This window comes from Plectropomus leopardus, chromosome 7 (assembly GCF_008729295.1).
Source record: "Plectropomus leopardus isolate mb chromosome 7, YSFRI_Pleo_2.0, whole genome shotgun sequence".
Taxonomy (NCBI): Eukaryota; Metazoa; Chordata; class Actinopteri; order Perciformes; family Serranidae; genus Plectropomus; species Plectropomus leopardus.
This window is the reverse complement of record NC_056469.1, coordinates 11952144-11974733: the sequence shown is the minus strand read 5'-3', so window position 1 is coordinate 11974733 and position 22590 is coordinate 11952144. Positions and strand designations below refer to the sequence as shown.

Genomic DNA, 22590 nt, shown 5'->3' with positions numbered 1-22590 from the left:
AATTCTAGTAAAATCTTTTTCTTTAAACATGACTCAAATGCATAATAATAACTGTTATTTTAAAGTAAATACACACATAGATATTATGCTAGCCTATTTTTGTCGGGGCAACACATAAACACAAATAATCTACTTTAGCTTAACGTATCCTAACTGAATGCCACAGCGACAAAATCAGTGTGTTTGCACCATTTTCTGTTGAAATGTTGTAACTGGCTACGAGCCACAGAGCATGCTGCTCAGCGTGTTGTTTTGAGCTGTTTTATTGGATGTCCTGTTTCTATTTATTCGTGTCACTGATTTTCAAAACTCTGCAACTAATGAAGAACGGCTGATTTATGAAGTAGAAATAAGGCATTATTTATACAATAACTGCTCATATATTTATAAAATCCTTATTTACCTACTTGCTGTTGGCTGTGTTGAATGTTATTTACAGTAAATGTAACAATGTTAAACGTGTGACTTTTGTTAAGAAAGTACAAACAAAGGAAAATACTAATCTTTTCATTGGCTACGTCTCCAGGCTGATCTGGAGTACAGAAATTTACATAAGTGACAGGTTCAGTGTGGACAGAGAGCAATGCTCACTTGCTGTCAGTACATGGCGTTAAACCTACATATTTTCAGAGTGAATTATTGTCACTGGACATAATGACTGGAGACATTATATATATGACATGCTTTGAAAGACTTTCCCAGTCCAACATTGGTAACTGGCAGATAACGGAGATAATGTTTATATTTTATTCCAATAACATACTCCAGTAACATATTACCTTTTTCAAACATACAGCTCTTAACACCTAGCCTATAGCACCTAGCCTATAGCGACCCCCATCCATCAGAGTGATGGAGGATCTCTCTTTGCATTTCTTACATTTTCTCTATCCATTTACATTTTCAGGGAAGTTGTTTCATATATTCAGAGTTTGGTGGGCTTGGAAGTGCAAATGTGGCCCTGTAAAGCCCATTGAAACATGTACTACAAATATAATTTCACTACTTACCTTATTGGATCTTTAACATCAATCAAGTCAATCAAAACTGACTTCATACTGACAAAACGCAATAAAAAAACGTGATTAAAAGTGCTGGCATTTCTTATTATTTAAAACTTACTTTCTGGCCTACATTCATTTTGGCAGTGATGTGCACTAGAAGGATACAGGCCATGATTCAACCGTTTTACTATAGCACTAAAAATCCTTTTCTTGAGAGAATTTAGCACGTTATTTCTTTCCAACTGATACATGACTCAGCACCCCTTACAGGAACCAGACCTGCATTCTCAATTCACCTAAAAGGGAGTTCTCTCCAAAATCAAAAATACATATCATCTTACTTGTAGTGGCATTGATCAGTCTAGCTTGTTGTGGTGTGAGTTGCTGTTGGAGATATCAGCCATAGAAATATTTGCCCTCTGACATATATAATGAAACTAGATGGCTCACTTTCTTTTGTGTGGTTAAATGGTTGGCAGGTGTAGCTCAGTAGAAAAGAAAATAGTACATACACTGAACAACAAGGTCTGTGTATTATCTGAACATTTTCAAATATAACACAAAAAAGCAAACAAAATGTAGAAATAAAAAGTGTCCATGCAGAACATCCTTCTTTTTTCAAATCCAGACATTCAATAGAGGGGTAAGGCATTTACAGTGGTCACATCCAAGAAGTGAAAGACCACTCCAATGTACCACTGTTTGTTTTTGCATCTGTGAGGATGCATGGTGACAAGTTGATCCATAAGATCTACTACTCCCATCTGCTGATTCACAGAAAATGGTCTGTGGATGTTCAATCCTAGAAATGTCTTATTTTTTCTGCTTTTGTCTATTCACAATTTCATTTATCAGGACTTCAGGAAATAGATGCATAAAGAAATCTATTGGTTTCGTTTGCTCAACATTCGATTTCCATTTTCCTAAAGAAGGAAGCAAGTCTCCCTCAAATTGGTTGTCTTTGGTTTTCCAGACATTTCTGCTCTTTTTCTGTCCCTGAGCTCTAGCAAGTGGAACATCCTCAGCATCCTCAGCTCTCCTAGCATCTTCAGCTCCCTCATCATCCTCACCTCCACTGTCACTACTGCTAGCATTTGCTCGGTCTTTGCCTGGCTGCCATTCATCATCACTGCCACTAGCATCATCCTCACTTGACTCAGATAGTATTTGCTCCACTATGCTGTAGGCTTGTGTATTGCGCTCTGTACTTGAGCTCTACAAAATAGAAAGACACTGAGTGACACCAACATAATGGCAGGAATCTGCACATAACAATGTTTTTGTTGCAAATACTGCAAGTTTCAGTCTAATAACATAAATCAATTACTTTATAGAAAGTTACTGCAGATCAAGTATTTTGAAGTACAACAAAGTTGCAGTAACAGCATAAATTCTAATAAAAATATAGCCAGCAATGCATGGCGTCCAATTCAGTGGACAGATGATGAATCATAATTTCCTCCCAAAATAAAACCAATACTTGTAATTTTCAACAATAATATTGCTCTTTAGTTGTTACTTGATGTACAGTTTCTTTTTTTACCTTCAATGATCATATAGTATAGAAGGATTTGAGAGATCTTCCTAAACTACATGGGATTTCTGACCCTCTGTCGGCCATCTTGGATTATAGAGAATTAAGGTACACTAACAAAAGTTGGCCAGTGGGTGGCAGTGTGTGGGATGACTTACAAACGTCCACTTGAGTGGCTGATGTGCAACTATAACACAAAAACCCATGCATATTCTACAAAACAACTTTTAAATAGCTGTCCACTGGAGTGGCCGCTATGCATGAAAGGGTTAAGTAACCATGGGTTTCATTTATAAACATTGCATACATACAAAATGAGGCCTGCAAAAGTTGTGATCTAGAAAAACAAACCTGACCAGAGAATGTGCGCACCTGTGCGGAAACTCTGACCCATGTGTGCGCACACTTTGGAGGCAGGGGAAACAGGCGACACAGATGGTGAGGTGGTGAACTGAGGCCAGATAGTTGAACTTTAATGTGAGAGGCATCATTATATGTATAATGGTGCCTCTTACATTCAATTCTGCTTCGATTCCATTTCATTTGTGATAGTGAGCCATAACTTTTCCATACGCGCTTTTCAGTTGCACTGAAATTTGCTTATTTTATCAACGATATCACACAATAACATTGCGCACAAGGGACACACTGGAGACATCAGCCCCAGCAATGTCTTCACACATACTCAGCCTTCTCTGGTCACCTATTGTAAAACTTCCTTCCTCTGCACAAATGGATTAGTGAAGTCTGGAAATAAAGCAAGTGACAGCTTTCACACAATCATTAAATCCAAATCCTCAGTATGATTCCTGATCCCATACAGTCTAAGATTGGGATAACAAAATTTAAATAAATAAATAAACTCTGTTCATCTATCAAACTTTCATCTTGAAATGTTAGATGGCAGGATATGAGGCGGACTTTCTTGTGGACAACTTCAAGTTGATTTGGGATTTGAAAAAGAAAATTTCAGACTTGCAGGTGCAAGCACAGCTCTATAAATCTGAATATTTTAAGAGATTAAGAGACATTGTTATTGAGCGTGTATGTTTTCTGCACCACAAGGCGATTGCCATCAAGTTCCATTTTATTCACGAGAAGGCAGACATCTCTAAAGTCTTTCCAACACTCAGCAACTCACACCAAAGACTGATAAATAGAACTACAGGTAAGGGAATTTTTTTTGTATTATTTTGGGGTGAACTTTCACCTTATCAATACAACACACACATCCAAACACATCCACAGAAACACCCCCACATAAACATCTTAATCTAACAACTGAAGGCTCAACTCACCAGATGGTTGCTGGTTCAGATCCCTCTACTTCCAGATAATCTGACTTCTCCTCCATCTGAAATTCAGTGAAAACCAGGGAGATGGTGTCCCCCGGATCTGCCAGGATGGTCCACTTACACTCCCCACTGCTGCCCAGGCCTCCAGCACCTCCACCTCCGCCAGCGCCAGGGGACTCTCCACTGGGGAAATCGAAGCTGGAGATGAGCCCGCTAGAGCCCCTCAGGGTGCCACCGCACGTGTCCTCCGCTGTCAGTCACCAAAGATAGAAGCAGGGTGGGGAGGGAGAACAGACATGTGGTCTCTGGGTTATTTCAGAGCTATTACTCAAAGTTCAACATGGGGAAAAAAGTGGCTTGAGGCATAAAACATCTGTACCTGTCCCCTCAGATAAATGCAAACCAGAGAAAGACCAGTCTGGAGGCTGATGTTAGAGCTGCGCAGGCCGTTTGAACACAATTTTGTTTCTCACACATCCACAGGTTGTCAAGTGCACAATTAATTCTAGTAGTTATGAGACTGCTGGCAACATGAAACATAAGACAAAGGGCTGCTTGGGTTTTCTCCACAATGACAAGAATCTTGAAGCATTCAGACAAGTGACAATGGCCAGAGCTATTTACCAATTAATTGTGCGCTAATTCTGTCACTTTCCGTCAGTGCAGTTTGTGGGAGTAAAAGTCCTCACTATTCGCCATCTCTTTTGTGCTTTTCTCTCTTTCCGCCAATTCTTGTCTCCCCCCTCCATCTTAGAGTCAGTAATTCATCATTGTGTCCTCTTAGGCCCCACATGTTTCAGGAAACAAACAAATGGTGATAAACAGGGCATGTAATGCTCTGAAATTGTATATTTTTTTCTCCAATGTGGGGAGCATGGCACGTCAGTTGAATGTTAATGGACTCTACCATAACAGTGGCTTGCTCTCTTTCACTCCATGTCCCTTTTCGCTTCTCTCCCCCACCCTTTCTCATATCTCTCCATCTCTCTCTCTCTCTCTCTACATTCCTCTCCTCTGTGCATGCCCTCTCAGATCTTTCTACTATTACTCACTACCCTTCCCTCTACCCCTATATCCGTTTTTTCTCCCCAAAGAATTCTAATGATGGCGGGGCTTTCACAGTTTTCACATCATTTAAGACTAATATGTGACACTCAGCTGTGCCAGCTGAAACCTTTGATGGCTCAGCGCTCCACTCAGGGCTGTCAGAGCTGCCAGCCTTGGAACATTCCTGTATGCTGCATTACACGATTGGTCAAGGAACAAGGAAGCGGGTGTCTGAAATTCAAAAGAAGATAAAGGGAAAAGGGGAGAAGACGGGGGAGCAGGAGCTGCTAGTTAGCTTGATCCATGTCCTTTGACACATTAGCTAAAGCATAGCAATTGATCAAAGTCTTCATAAAAAAGGGCAGAGATGGCATTGATACCGTTTGAGACAATGATGTACACACATATATGATTTATATCAAGGGCCGTCTCATTTGAAGACTACACCAAGGGCAGGCTTTCATTTGTTGAATGCCTGCAGCCTTGTGACAACAAAAGCATGTGGAGTCATGATTTGTTTCTAGTTTCAATCATTACTATCCCTACCTCCACCTCATAACACTGATCCTGAGTGACAAATTGTATATTCCCTCAATGCTTTTAAAATGACACTCCAAAGAGTGCCCAGCAGATTTGTAGAGTAATTGGCTATAGGCTGAAATTAAACTGATATTAAAGTGCTGCGAGTCTGACCAAAGGAGACATATCACTTTTTAACCTTGATGACAGACAGGGGCAGCGTAAAGAGTCTTTATGGCCATCAAAGAGAGCAACAAAGAAGTGGTGGAGAAGCGTTAGCTAATGAGAGGGGGGCGTCAGTGTAGGAGAGGAGACAAAAAAATAAGTGGAGAGGAAAGAGATGGATAAAGGGCAGATCAAGAATGAGACAGGAAAACAGAGTAAAGGATACAAGGTTACAAGGTTAATTCATTGTTATTTTTCAACATGGGGCTGCACAACCAAATCCAGTTGTAGTCTCTTCATACTACACAGAAAAATAAAAAACAAACAGTACTACATTTCTGTAGTGCTTTTTTGCAATTTGCATCAGAGTAATGTTATCTGTGCAGATAATATGGCCTGCATCCAAACAAAGATTCGACATCAGTGAAACATCTTCCATCTTTGACTGTGTTTTAGTACCAAGCATCGTTGATATAAACTGTCCACTTCCCTTCATACCACCAGCGCTCTATCAGCAATCAATGGTCCGCCCATCAAGTGCAACAGCCTAAATCTGCGATGTTATGATGAAGCAAGGTCTTTGCAAATATGAAGACATGTGAGTCTCCAATCTGCAGTTGTTGTGCTTGCCTGAGTCTTATTTTTAATCCATTACACTTGAAAAAAAAAAAAAAACATCTGCTCGATTTTCATTCGAAAGTCAAGTGAATATTTTCTTTAGTTGAATCTTCAAACACTGTGGATATGACCTTTGCACTCCTGACAAATAGCTGTTTTCAGAGAGAGCTCATTCTTCAATACATACAGTACTCATGGGCTGAATAGGGAAACACAGCATGTTTTGTTGGCAATGGCAGCAAAAGAGAAAACAGAATGTTTCCCCTGCTCTGAGCAGCTGTATAATGATACAAGTCAAATTTGCTGTAAAATTGCGGTGATTGGAAAAAATTACAAGATCGTGCAGAATTCATAGAGATCGGCTGAATTTATGTTGATTGTTAAGATCATAGTGTAAGTGTAAATTCCTGGAAGGACTTTTTATTTGGTCCACCAGAGCTAGCTATAACTACTGGCGTCTTATGCAAAAACCCTGCAATAAATATGAGGGAAATCAGGTTCAAAAGTGACTGACCATCTGAACATCTTCCAATGTTTTATTAATGAGTCCATCAATGTCAGACACTGATTTATTTGATCCAGCTAGACAGGTTTCTTAAAGCTAATGTCTGGTCTGGTCAATACTAGTATAGCTTTAGTAGTATCTTTTCTGTCAGAAAAAAAAAAATCTCTCTTAAAAGACAAACCCGCGATTTTCTTAATCTATAACTGAATCATCATCAAAGTAAAACAGATCCTGCTTTCCATATAATATAATATTAGTTTTGCTGCTTTTGAGGTTGTAACTGTAAATATGAGTGCTTCTCCTGTGGAAATATCCTGCAGATCAGATAATGGAGGATTTGGTTCTGATTTCCAGAGTCTATTACATCCTACATTTTGTTTTGGGGGCTTTTTCTGAAATCCCTCATTATTTAACGGGGATATAATGATCCATCAATCTGCATCGATATATCGATTAAATGAACAATGATCACAACATCGTAACATCGATGCAAAGTGTAAACATCGATCCATATCATACTCCTTTAGATGCGCCCTTATTTTAAAATTCTGTGTCACCATCGAACAGCATCAGGCAGATGATGGGGAGCAGCAAAGAGAAAGATGATGAGGATAACACTGTTTACTCTGGAATAAATCATCAGTGGGGAAATGTTTTGTTTCCGGAGAAACTCTGTGATGGTATTTGGATTAAGAATAAGGTTATCTTCCATATCTACTATTCAGGGTGGCAGCTTCTCCTGTATCGGCACATATCGATCGCAGGCCCCTAAATCAAATACAATTGTAATTCTATTGTGGTAGTCTTTGTGGTATCTGCAAATATTGTATCATTGTCCAAAGTGTCGATGTGATCGTGTCGTGATGAAACCAGTGATTTACATCCCTATTAATTACTACATAGTGTGTTAAATGATGTGTCTGTCACAGAGTTGTGGTCTAGCAATGTTTCCACTGCATGCAACAGTGAATATGTGAACAATTTTGGGCACAGAATATTATATGTATAATGAATACAAGCAGTAATAAATGTGGCCACCAGTAACCACATACAAAAATCATTAACATTTAAGGATACAAAAGAAGTCTAACAGATTCAAGATTCAAAGAGTCAAAAAGGCTTTGAATCGATAAACTGGTGGGCTGAAAATTATTAGCACTACACAAAAAGCATGTAAGTCAGACAAGGTCATTTAATAACATTTTGACATAGGATCCAAATTAAGTAAACTCTGTTACCAAAAAGTAGATGCACTATTCTTGCTAGAAACATCAAGGTAGAGCTCAATAACTCATCTTGCTAATTGGGAGGTAAGTATTTTTATAAATGCACTCAGAGCACTGTAGCATTGATTTCCAATAAAGTGGCACATAACATAAGTAAGTGTGAAACCTGACAAAACTGACAGCATTATGATACCTTATCTCAAACAATGACTTGTGGATGTCTTGTGGATGTTATTGTACTTTATTGATCCCTGGGGGGAATTGGCTAATTTCACTCAAACACTAATGCATGTTACCTTTGAAAGTATCCAAGGTCTGATAGATGGGAAATCAATTACAGTCTGAAGCAACAGAATTTTCAACAGCTGACTATGAATACAAAAAAATGTGTTACAACCACTAGAAAAATACTGTAACAAAGAACAGATGCCATACATCCCAAGGTCTTTTGAGTTTACATGTTGTCTCTTTTTTTCCAGTGCTCTGGGTGTGTTGGAGGCTTTAACTGGATTATATACTGTATGTATATGCAGTATAAACATGAACCACATTTTCATATTGTTAAGTGTGAAAGGAATACAGCTAGCACAATTAAACAAGAATCTACAGGGCATCTGCTATGGCCTAGGGGTATTGTACGATGAAACTTGATATATACATCAATCAAATATCAACACACAGCAGTAAGACACGGAAATGTAGATAAGAGTAAATTAAGTTAGGCCTTGAGGTGCGTGCAGAGAGGGAGCAATAACCACAGGCTCCCATCTAGCACTGTTTAAATTCTAGGTTTTGACTGGAAGGCACAGAGGACACAATGTTGCCACTGTGGCAAATGATACTACTGACATTATCATAGAAAAAAAAGGACCCAATGAAAAGGCATTCCCACAAACTGTAAACAAAAAATGAAAGCCCTTTTTGTTCCTCAGATCTTTGTGCACCAGAATAGGATGCAGGAGCAAATAAAAAATAGCTCCTTTATAGTTTTCTCTAAAGTGGTTTCCATGATAACAGGCTTGCTCTCTGATCATCGTTGAACACTATTCAGCTCAGGTGGTGGCAGCAAAATGCCATGTGCAAAAGTGTCAATGACAGATACAATGGTAGTATGTAGTGGTAACTCCCCATTGTGTGCAAGGAATGTTAAAGAGACATTTTGGTAAAACAAAAAAAATTTAAATTAAAATCTGCAAGTCATCCTCTGGTTTGTGTGCTATGGATTAATCGCCTATATTTCAGCACAGGGCCTCCTCAAAGGCATGACATAGATTTTCACAACCACGTTCAATGATAATAACCTCACTTATAACTCATTAATGTGTCTACTGTTGTAGCCCATTAAAATGCACAGGAAAATTGGGTAGATGCTTGGGAGTAATTCATTATTGTGCGGAATTACTAGGACTGGTTTCTCAGCCGTTTCTTTGAGAAGCATCCATGCATGGTGTTGTAAATCATGAACCAGCAAACTGCTGTCTGAGGCTCAAAAAATGCTTTGCAGCTTGAGAATTTTAAATGGCTTCAACTGGATAATACTTTACAGGTTCCATATATTCACATGCAGCATTTCATCGGGATGCATGGCAGCATTTGAGGTACAGTAAGCCAACAAGATTTAGTGACATAAAAGAGGCACTGAATGCTGGGCAATGTGTTCCTTAGCAAATCATTAGAGCATGCTCTGGATTTAAAGAAGACGAAGGATCTGTCTCTTTTGAAAACGGTGGCAGCGTAAAAATAAAAAAAAAAATTAAAAAAAGATGGTGGTGAGGATTAGGACTGCTTTAGCTGAGCTCATTTACATCCCCAGCATCAGCAATCTAATGCTACTTGAGGAGGGATTAAGCCTCTCTCCCCTTGACTTTGATCAGATATACAACACTTGTCTTTCTACTTAGAAATATTCACCCCCAAGGAAAAAAAGGAAGGAACATGTATAATTTTCTACATTACCTTAGATTTTTCCTTTGTAATAATCCATGTGTTAATGCACAGGCAGTTGCTATGCCTACAGTAAGTCCCACATTTGCTCAGCTGCAAGTCATGTTTAACACTGATGGGGTTAAGAAGTAGAAAAGTGATCTGTAACGGGTGCACAGATGCAATCCATATAGCATCATGCATATTGCTTGGGGTTATTTTTTTATAGTGGCCATATCTCCGTAATGTCAGATTTAAATGAATAATGAGAGGAGACGACGGCAGTGATTTAATGAACAATATGGCACCACAGCACTAATTAGAACTTTACATATGGATCTAGGTTTTGATCATTTTTCTTTTATTTAAAAACAATGATCCTCACATCATGTTATTCTTTTTAACATCAATGAATAGTAGATATAGAAGATAATCTTATTCTTAATCCAAATGCTATTACACTGGTTGCCTGTTAACATTGTGATGGATTTAAAGTAAGAACAAAGTACAGCAGTATCTTGGTGAACATAACTGTGGATGACAACTGAGCTTTCACTTGGACTAAGAAATCCTCACATGGGCGAGTCAAATTTTCATATTTAAATTCTAAATTTGACCAGCAGTGATCTGAAAAGCCACTGCAGACAGATCTGTGTGTTTAGTCGAATCGCATTACCAGACATGGACATTTTTTAAAGGAGCAACGGTTTTGTGGCCTAATTCTTTTATTCTGTTGGACAGTGGCTGGCAGCAAGAATGACAGAGCATCAATAGACAATATTCTCATGTTACCATGCAGTCCCTCTTTGCTGTCTCGCTGCCTGGTTTAATGAATGTCCAGAGACAATTTAGATGGAAGGAATTGAAATGGGCTCCTGGGAGGGGCGGTAGCAACGCACGATTAGAACAGCCACCTCTATGTTCTTCTGTCTACCTTTCAAGCTCTACTGTCGCCTTTCAAAGAGACAGTAATGCAGGATAAACTCACATTTATGGTTAATCTAAATGGGATAACACCTGGCATTACGACAGCTTGACAATAACTACAGTATAGTGTTATGGGATTCCTGTAACCCTGGCTCAAAGCTATCTAAGCTATAAATTCTGCTATTCTCAGTAACAGCAATAAATAAACATGTTGATTGTGTGCGAGTTGTTTAATAAGGAGTCAAACTAAGTAAGAGAAATACTAAATTACACTCCTTTCTCCATACTGACTTCCATATTGTGCCTTCTGGGTAAAAACTGCAGTGACCACTTTTAATTAAATGAAAGTCGACAACTCTGTCCAGCAAATATACTTATATCTGATGATTCCACAGTTTAGTAATGAGGTTTAATATTGGTCAAATTTGGGTTGTACAGCTTCATTATCCTGCTTTAAACACAGCGTTTGATTTGGAAATTGGTATTATATGCCTCCCTGCACTTCTGTTTTTTCTGGTCTGTCCTGTTCTCTTTCTCTTACACACAGAAACATTTGACAAAACACAGTGGACTTTGGAAGCTGGATGAGGATGGAGAAGGGGACTGGGAGAAAGATGAAAGATAGAGAGAAAGTGACAAAAGGAGGTGACTGGTTGAGAGACTGAGGTGTTGGGAGACAGTGGGGGGTGAACGGCGGATTGGGGAGAGATTTTGTGTTGCTGTGTGTTTAGTGTGAAACAATTGGTGATGAGCAAAAAGGGCAGGATCTCTGAGGAAATAAGATCAAAGGACCATCTGCCCACATACAGGAGCCGGGCTGGATTTAGTCGGGAGAGAGAGAGCAAGAGAGAGTGGCTCAAGCAGTGCCCAGGCCTGAAAAGGAGTGATGTTCCTGGCCCGTGGCAATAGAGGCTAACACCATCCTTAAAAGGAAAGGAACCCTCCATATGCAGCGTTTTGTTTCCTCCAAGCTTGCCATTTCTCAAACATATGCTGAGCCATTTCCTTTTTGCTGTGCCTTGCACTGCAGAATGAGTTGGCATGAGCAAATTTGCTCTGCTGGCTTTGGGATTTCTTAGGATTGTATATTAGGACGGAAGGGGGAGATCTTTGACTCTCTTTAGTATATTCTCTCTTCAATTTGGATGATTTTGCATGTTTTAAGGCCATGGCACACCAAGTCCTTATTTTTCGTCTGAAATTGTTGCATGTTTAAAAATAAATATCTTGATGGAGGACCGTCCTATTATTTATATTTAGGTTTAGTGGAATGGGTAGGTTTGTAATTTGTTTTCATGCTGTGTTTTTTCTTGTACATGCTCTGTATAGTTGTATACCTGTTATACTGTGTGTGAAGTTGTTGAATTTAAAAAAATAATAAAAATATTCCTGATTAAAAAAAAACAATAAAATAAATAAATATCTTAAGTTGTGTCAGTCACATTCACATGGCAACTCTGAAACTTTCCTCCATCATTAAAGTTTTTCAAACTGCTTCCTTTGTCTGCCATTTTTTTGCATCCCTCTGTATGTGTCCCTACCTGTAATAGGCTGCCAGCCACTGTTAAGGATCAATGGGGTGACGGAAATTGTTGGTCTTCTTTTTAATGTGTGATTCGACTATTGCCAGCAGTGTATCAACCAAATAGACCGGGAAAAGATAGGGACGATTCTGCAGCCCCTTTATCAGCAGGAAAAACTCTCCTTCCCCTGGAAGCCTTCTCGGGATTGGATGTACACCATATTTTTTTTTTCTCCTTTAAAGAAGTGAGATGACCAATGATCCTCACTGCTTGAAAACTCCATTTGGCCTTGTATTGCAAATTTTCACAACAAATAAAACAATAAAACACAGACTCAGTGTGAAAGGTTTCTGTGCATTATGATTTTGACCAGATGATGGATTTAAAAACATATACAACAAACATGGACTTGGTGATCAAAGGCCTTCAGATCTATTTGTCCCTCAGCACAAAAATAGACCAATTTATTTAATGAAGCAAGCAGCCATTTCCTGCTTTTCATCTCAATAAAGGAAACTGTAGGATCAGCCAATCACTTTTGATTGACTAAATCCTTGAAAGGCCATTTCTTCACACTGATTACACTTTTTTTAGTATACAGCAAAAACAGAGCACAAGAGAAAGAAGAAAGGAAAGAAATTAATTATTAGTTCATGGAAATGGCTTTTAATACTTCCTAAGAGCTTTTGTTGTATGATAGCCGAGTTTTCCTTGTAGTATACCTTGTGAAGAGGTGGCTAAAAATGAGACTACAGCAGACTACTTCCTGGTGGTTTGGGGTAAAAGGGAGGCTGACACAGCAAAAGCAAAAGAAAGGAGAAGGTGTTGACTCCCTAGAATGTGTGCATCACACTTTTGAGGTTCACCCGGACTGCAATAAATACCTACATGTCTTCCCCTGAACAGTTCTCTAGTGTTAAACTAAAGCAGCAAAAAAAAAAAGTTGTTAAAATGTCCAAATGGAGGTTTAGGCAAGCTTCTACAACACAACACTGATTAAATATAACTCCCAGTGACTGCTTTTAAAAACTTTCAGTCTACTGTACATCGCTTAAGAGAGTGAGGGAGTACTTGCAGCGGCTATACTGCCTTTCCCAATTTTGAATCCACCATGCTAGATGATAATGCTCAGTTCTGGGTACAGACACTGTACTGTTGCAATTCTGATGAATTACTGACCACCATGACATTTCTTGAAGTCCTTTCTCACTGTGCACACATCATCACAAATTGCAAGGGGCTCTTGCCAGAAAAATACCTTTCCACATACGTTGTCAATTATTTGCGTCAGCGTGATGACAGGTCTCATCTAAGCCAAGCAAGGTATATAAAGCATAAAGAGCACTAGTCAGTCATTCATCAACTGACTGTCAGAAAGAAACCATCATTATGCTATAGCATAGTCTTCACTCGCTCTGTTCCTGATGGTTGAGCAAAAGAGCTTGCTAAGACAAATTACCTATGCACAGCATCTTTAAGGGTTCAAATCCCGGGCAATACCGTATTTTTAAATGCGCTAGGAAGTTTCTGAGCAGAAAATGAAGCAAAAAGCATTATATAGCTCTCCGAGTGTCAGAAAAGAAAATCTATTTCACCTCAAGCAATACAACTTTTGAAATATTTTAATACTGTAAACTGAACTTGGCTCTTGCTGTATGCTCATTCTGCCGATCTTCATAACACACAATCTACAGACTTGTAAAATGTTTCATCACCTAAAGAATTTTCACTTGTGGTTTTTTGTGATTTACATAATCAATTGATATAAATTATTTTCCTCTTACATTTGCTTGTAACAACAGTCGGCACAATATTTTATTTTGGGGTCACTTGTCCTGAGGTACACTAAAAAAATGGAATGATGAAAGAATTTCCACCATTTATAAACACTATTTGCCATTTTGGTGTGTCAGCAGTTTCAGCAAATTCAACCTGCCAGCCAAGAGAAAAGCTAAACAGTAGATATTGCAGTTTCAAAGGTTCTCAGTCTGACTGAATAATGTGGCATTTTCATCTCAAGTCCTCCATACTGTAGCCTCAGAACTGCTGTCTTTCTCTGCTGTACCTACTGTATAAGTTCAAGCTGCTGCTGGTCCATCTCATAGACAATGGCTCTGGAGTTTCTGGGTAACCGCAACAGTTGTGTTTAATTGTCAATGCCCAACACAACAGCCTTGGTGTGCTTTTAATTGCTTGCTTTGTAGCTTAGCTCACAGAGAGGTGACAGCAGGAACAAACAGGTCATCAAATTAAAAAAAAAAACCATCCAATCAGAAAAAACTTTGCACACTCCAAAGAAGATGTGCACAAATCTCATACACCTCTTGAGTCAGCCATTAAAGTACAGCCCAAGCGGGGATGCAAAAATCTAGTAGATGTACCACTCCTGTGAACAGCATTAATGTATTTAAGCTACTTGCTCTACAGGAATAAATATTTAATTAACCTTTTGAGCCGCAGAGGCTCTAATTAACTTCTTCGACATGATTAGAAAAAATCATTCCATCCCATCAGATTGAAAATAAAATTACAGATCTAATGTAGACTTATGCCAGACTTTACTACACTGTGGCACAGACCAGTCACCCAATCACACACCATCAAACTGTCAATCATGTCAAAGCAATTAACTTCATGCACATCATGGATATCAAGCAAGAGGTCAAGACAAACCAATCACATACTCATTTTAAATGTCTTAGGGGAATCCTCAAATGTGTAGATAACATCATGTCATATACAGCTGGGAGAAATAGATGACGGCAGGAGGAATGACACGCAGCTAAAATGAGTAGTAACTCATTTACAATAATAAAACATCCTCACCTCTGCAGATTGGCACAGGGAAGTCCCACACTGACACACCGGCTGCGTTAGTCACACAGGTGAGGAGAGAATGTCCGTCCAGGACGTAGCCAGTGACACACCGATAGCGGATCTTGTCACCTATGTTGAACTGAGTTCCATTCAGTATTCCTTTGGGTGGAACCCCTGGGTTTCCACATGAGCTGCTTCTCAGCTCTGGAAAAGGGAAAGAAAGGGATTATGATTAAATATAATCAATGTGTTGATGTATAAAATCTGTAGCAGTGTTTTATTCTTTTATAGTTCTGGCAACCTAAAAGATGTCCATGTTATAATTGACATTGTTAGTCATCTTGACTTAAGTGTGAAGAGCCTTGCATACATTGTTAATAGCTTGGAAATGTCAGCGCAAGTCTGACATTTATGCCATTACTACTTTGATGCTTAGTTATGTCTGACAATCTGAAATTAACTTGCAAAGATGTTTAAAATGCACTGCCAAGAGAGTGGTTAAGTACTGCACTAGTGTGTTACCCATCTCTTTACATCAAGAGTTCACCAAATAACATAAATCTGTGGCTGAAAGGTGCAATAAACGGCAAAGAAAAACAAGTACATCAGCTCAATGCACAAGAAAAGAAAAAGAAAGGTAGTAAAAAGAAGATTGCAAGAGGACATGAGAAGAAACTACTGCAGCGGAGTACAGTCATTTTCCTGTACACTACGGAATAGCTGCATTGCTTAATAGTAGGAACAGGAATCAAATTATTACCAGAAATCCAAGGGACTTGTGAGCTGAATGTGTGCTAGACTTTCATATTTTGAAGAGCTACTATTATCTGATATCCACTGCAGTGCCTAGTGATAGGCCAAAAAAATAATTTACTATGAATACTGGGTTTCCATAGGAATGCTCACACACCTTTTGGCTCACTTCACTGTGTACTGATAACTGCCCTGTCAAATGTCCTTTTATATATTACTTATATTTCTTACTGACTGGGTTTCATTCGTGTTCCCCAGCAAATCCTATTTTTGCGGAATGCATTTTACTTAACTCTGGGAAAATAGTAACAATATGATGAGATCTGCAAGGGGCATGTACTTCAATGGAGGGACATGAGTATTTTTTCAACTTTAAGTCCACTCCTACATAACCTCATTGCACCCTCTGTCCTCTTCTTGCTTATGACGGCATCTGCTGTGCATCCATCATTTACTGCTAATCATAGACAAAAACAGATTAAGGTAAAGAACTGTATGTGACAGAACAACCATAATGATAAGAATGATATTGCTTGTAGAAAATTGCATTCATATTATTTAAATCACTTGGCAGACGTGTTTTTGAAGATGGCATATTGAAGTTATACATCTTCCGCAAGAAAGCAATTCCCATGAAATTACTATCACTATCATCTTGGGCTCATGTGCTGACAGAGCCAAAGTTCTTATGATCAATGTATTCCTTTGCAAACTACTGAAAGCAAATTTTGATAAAGATCTACTCCGAGTTGTGATAAACAGGCCTAGAGGGCTTTTTCGATCCTGCATTCTTTTGGTTGAACACAGTCTTTCATTGCATTTCTCTCCTCCATTAGACCACCACAACTCAATCTCTGTCTAAAGTCCCCTGCTCATGTTCAGCCTGCAAAAAATGTATCAGTGGGGATTTTTTTTTTCAAGCCACAGTATAGGACATAACACATCATTGGCTTCTTTTTGCCTCAGCAGTTCCATGTTGTTGTTTAATCTTCAGCTTGAGGGCAGAATTATGTCTGACCTGAGTTTGTGTTACTAAACTTTTAAAAACCTGTGTGAGTAGGACTGCAGACTAATGATCTGGGGTTCTTTAGGCTTTTGGAACCTGCAGTCAACCTGAACAAGGTTTGGCTTGTAAAACCAATTATTTATACAGCAGAAAAGGTATTTCTAAAGATGCTAGATTGGGTTTTAAAACAGTATTCGCCCTTGCTTTGTATGTTATTGTTTTAATGATGCCCTATACTTATGTCTCCATCATGTTGTCACAATACTGAAATTTCTGATTTCGATATGATGCTTGATGTTTGATACCAATTTCAAAAATTGGCATTGAGGGCAAATAAGTTCATTCTTCAATATATCAAGGCTATAACATGAGGACTTGTTTTTTACTGGTTAGCAGCAGAGAACAGCAGAATGACTGTAATTAACATTAACAGTAAGAGAGTGAGAGAGCGCAGCTGGTACCACTATATCGATACTGCCGAAAAGGAGTATTGAAACTGATATAGAGCCAATACCTATCAATGGATATTTTTGACAACTCTTAATTACATTATAAAACAAATTTGTAATTGTGTTTTCAAATGTGAAACAATGTAAATTCCTCCTCCACCAGTATCAAGCTTATCACCCAAACCTAAATTAAAAACTAAAAATAACTACAAAACATTTAAGGCTAGTGCACTTTAATAATGAGAGACCTCTGCTTCATTATTCATTCACTAGTAAATATTTCATGTAAGCTATATCTGTCAAGAGTAATCATCATCTTCAGTGTAAATATATATATATATATTATAATTGTTATTATTATTAAACATCTGATTTACTCAAGTTTCAACTTTTAATGCCTTGTATTTTAATTTCAATATTATATTATATACAGTGCATCTTAAAAGACACACTGAAATTGGCTTTGTGATAAAGAACACCACCTAAATGAATTTGTATGCAATGATCAATACTACAGAATTAGTCTGATCAGATCCAGAGTAGTCTTGTTGATAGGAATATAAAACTTCCTTTCCGCCCTACAGCTTGTGACTGATCATGCAGTGAAGTTGGATTATTATTTTTGATACATGCCATCTGTTTGTGGCTAATTATTCCAACTGGCAAGCCAGAGAACAGGACGCCACGTTACTCCTACATAAACTATGTTAGATGGATCTATGGATAGATGGATAGATAGACAGACAGAGTGAGATAAGGAGGAGTACATTTCACACCCCGATCCTGAAGCTGATTTCACTGACAGACACATCTGTGAAACTGCACTTTCTAATGATAATTTCTAGGAATCATTTTTGAAATCCAATTACTAATCCACTTTACACTGCAGATGCTCACATACACATCCCTCATACGTATGATCTCTAATGAATGCAATATAAATCCTTAGCATCTACTGCCGGCTGTTTATGTTTATGAGCAAAATTAAATACCAACAGACTGTGACGGGAATAAAGCAGGAGGAAAGGGGACCTCAGAGCATGTGTGATTTATTTTTTAATCAAATCCAGAAAGTGTTGACTAATTGGTAAAGTACTGACACCCAAAGTAGACCTGATACTACAGTGAACATTAGCCTGACCATCCAAACCTTCACGAAGAGTAGCTACTATATCTCTATGCACAAATACAGCATATATATAAAAACAGAACAACAAACAAAATCTCAATACACCCTACAGACACAGTGGCTTTTTGGGTTGGTCAACCTTTTACAGAGAGAGCCAACTGAAACATTTGGAGCTGAGATTCTCATTTGCGTTCTCACATTTTAATACCAGCTATTTTTAGACAAAAGCTCCTGCAAATTAATCTGTCTGAAGAAGAGTAAAATATGTGTAATGGGTGTATTATCTATTTATATATGATCAATGCTGTTCTTTTATTTCAAGCTGCATCACCTTCTCCCACAAGTAACTCAAAAGTTCAGTGTAAATAGAAAAATTGAATTTTATAATTGACAGCCAATCTGAGTTGTGTGAGGTGATGGTTTGGTAAGAGGTGTAAGCTGAGGGAGAATCAGGCTATATGTAGTGCAACACTAATGATGCCTGACCAATGCAAAGATAAGAAGTGAGAAGTAGAGTTGGCAGGATTGACATCTGACCAGTGCAGAGGTCAAGGTTGAGAGGGAGCAACCCTGTCTCACTGGTCCAATGTGAAGTATATATATATGCAAATTCTCCTCCTTTAATATGAATATTAATATAAGGAGAAAGACAATAACTGCATGCTTCAAAGAATGTCTGCATCCCTGCATTGCAGAGCATGCAGGTCCCTGGCAACAAACAGCAAACACAGTATGTCTTCATGGGAGTTAAGGAGAGCCTGTGAAATTTGAATGTATTTGTTTTAAATATAAACATTTATGGAGAAAGTGTGACTTAGCACATTAAGGGAAGCTAAATATCTTAAGACTCACTACAAAAACCCTCTACAGTTTTATACAGAGAACGTCAGATTCAAATGCAGGATACTGCTGATCTGAAAACACTAGAATAAAAAAAAAAATCTAAATAAGACAGAAAAATCAACTGTTTAATGCAGTGGTGCTGTGTGCAACCTTATGTTATTCAGCACGCTCCATGATGAAAAACTGTTCCCCAAAAAGCCTTCCATTACGCCAATGGCATTTGACCGGACATTTACCATTCAAGGCTGGTGCTGATCACTTGAGAATACCAGAGGCACACTGTGCTCAAGATATTTAACACTCATCAGCCAGCTGAAAATAAAAACTTGAGCCTGGCTACAGGCACCAGGCACCAAGCATTGTGTGGATGACACAATTGTGGCAATACTGTTGAAAGAAAAATAAGGTTAGGTGTATGCAGATGTATCTCATACACTACTGTACAGTTCTGGTATGAGCTTGCCATGGGACAACGTGTGGGTTGAATGCAGCTGATCTACCACTCTGTTATGATCTACCACTCTCTGTTCTCATGTATTTGATGTATCCATACTTTTGGCTGGCAAAATAATCAGTGTCAGTGTTTAGTCATTTTAATTTTGGCCTATTTAAGGTGCAATCTGCACTAACACAGTATACTGTTGAAAAAAATCATCCGATACTAAATGTTATATGGCTGGGCATGAAATTAGAGAAAATAAATTAAGACATTACACTACAGATATGCACATGTTATAACTTAAAGGGGAATATTTTATCAGTTTGGCCAAATTACTGGTCTGCTGTAACAAACCACACAAACTTTGTCTAGAAACCACACAGAAATATTAGTACTCATCACTAAAAGCTATGTAAATATCAGGAATTATGCTATACGGCTGCCTTAAGAGGTTGCACTGAAAGCTATGCAGATGTGTGATGAGGAATGCCAATATACTACTAAAGAAAATTTGATGTTTTGATGATGATGAAGTAGGACAGCATCATCTCAGGAACTGTGATTACTGGCTGGGTTGTGCTAGAAAAGAACTAGTTCATACAACATGTTTTCCAAACATGTTGGAGGGCAAAAGTGTTTAGAGCTGTTCTAAACAGATAAACTTGAAGGCAGGGTGAGAAGCCAGCCATCATGGAGAGGTGCACGTCTCTCTCCTGGAAAGCATTCTTTGTGTTGGTTGTACACATGAACAGTGCTGGAAATAGATGTGTAAAGAATAAAAAACAAATGGCACAAACCCTGGCTACTTTCTCACCTCAGCACACATGGCTAACCATTGCATGAAGCATTGTGGTTTCAAAAAATTTAAGAATTTGTCAGTGGCAGCCCCTTCAATTCTGACATTAGAAATGGGGGAAGGAGGTCTTAAAGCTATTCGACCATCTGACAAGCACTTCTGATAGACTGTACTAGCACCTTAACACATCAGTTGAGTTAACATCTGTACCCTGTAAAAAATATCTGCATTATACAACTACATGTTTAAGCCTTTTAAATGAAAATGTTATGAAGCCACATATTGCAAGCTTTTCTCTCTAAAGGTTGACTATCCAAATTGTCAATATCATTATATAAAAAGAGGAGGGAACCTTTGCAATATGTAACAATTATGTTTGCCACTGTTTTCAATGTCACAGGAAACCCCAGATTGAAAATGAACATGTTAAGTTTGAAACCCTGCGATTGAAAAGAGAGCAATAAACCATGTGTACAGTTTATGTTTATGTATTTACTGCCACAGCACAACAACACGGTCTAGTATGACTCTTCAGTGTGAAACATTTAAATTTCAAAATTAGCAACTACTGGTACCATCTCTTCCTTTTTGAGAATTTGCAATAATATGTCAACATATATTCGTCAAAATGTCTCCACATAGTTCATTCCCAATTTATTCTTTGCATGAGACATGCTTCTGCTCACAAGTGTCTTGACTAACCTGCTGTGACTTGGATGCAACTAAAATCAAAAACTCATAAGTTTGTGGACTGTTGAGTGTTACAAATCATACTATGTGTACCCATGTGAACCCCAAACAGAGTTCTAATTTCAGCTGCCAGATGTTACTGGGACCTCGGACAGATTGCACTCAGCCAAATAAAAATGTGATGACATATAAATTATTTTACAGGACAACACCACATTTTTCAAGAGCGTAGTATCTGTCTTTAATTATTTCCCATGAATTTTGCAAGGGTAAGATGCATTTTAGGCTCAAGCTTAAAAACAAAAAGATCCTACTATAATGGCTGAGGGTAGGATGCACATTTCCGTCTTCTGTCCCTTGTGTGTTTCTGTACTTTTCCTCAGGTTACAGTAATATCCACAATAATAATAATTGTGTAGCAGGGTGTCCAGATTTGTGGTGAATGCACGTGTACATGGTGTACAATATCTGATTTATTCACTGGTTATTATACATTCAAACTGTCTTACAGTATAATACCTATATGACATGTATTGCTATATTTAGTACTTTCTTAAGGTTTTTGAGAGAACTATATAGAGAAACAAAAGTGCAAGCAAAAGTAAATGTTTGGAGAAACTCACCCCAGGTCACTAATTAATAAGTAATAGATGCATCCCAGCTGTAATTATACCAGCACTGACTCACTGGCCTTTGGTGTATGGAAAGTCATAACTAATGTGTCAAACAGACATGGCTCTTGCATTAATTCACAGGATGTGTTGCAAGCATTTGGAGCACTTGGTTTGGATAAGGCCTCTTACTGTCGGCAAAATAAAACTCTGTGCCTCAGCTACAGCTACAATAGCTGCATATCTGAATGTGATGCTGAGAAGAAAATAAAGACACACTTTGAATAATAGCCTACACCTAACCTTGAATCAGGATTTCTACTTTTAGGAAGGTTTGAAGAGCCCCCTAAAGAAATCAAGTGTTTTAGATACAACGTTAGCCCTGAGCTAACAGAGTGTTGCTGTCTGGAGGACCCTAAATAAATTGTTGATATAACAGAACCTTGGGAAAACAGCTGCTCCTCAACACCGGGGGCTTATGGTGGAGCAAACCTCATGAAAACCTGTACTTCAAAACTTCACTTCAAGGAGGGAAAATGAACGCATGCAATGCCAATACAATGCTGATGGAGTGCTTTAAATCTCACAAGGCACCACTCAATCTGCAGAATAAAGCTCGGGTGGAAACAGTGCACATGATATTAAACGTCAGAATACAGGGCAACATTATCATTTGTGATGCCAGAGAAAACCAAATACAAACAACATTGATATGATGATAAGGAGGGTTTCTAACCCAGAAGAATCTCTCTGGCCCATTTGTAAACTAAA

At 38.3% G+C, this 22590-nt stretch overlaps 1 protein-coding gene across 1 annotated transcript in view; it reads right to left on the bottom strand.

Annotated features, from left to right (window-relative positions):
* The window catches only part of LOC121945336 (CUB and sushi domain-containing protein 3-like), a 232487-nt gene that overhangs the window by 170165 nt on the left and 39732 nt on the right, over positions 1–22590 (bottom strand). The window contains exons 4-5 of the mRNA XM_042489465.1: positions 15113–15307; positions 3837–4083 (exon numbers count right to left, since the gene is read on the bottom strand). Of these exons, the coding sequence (XP_042345399.1) occupies positions 3837–4083; positions 15113–15307 (442 nt within the window). The remainder of the gene's footprint in view (positions 1–3836; positions 4084–15112; positions 15308–22590) is intronic.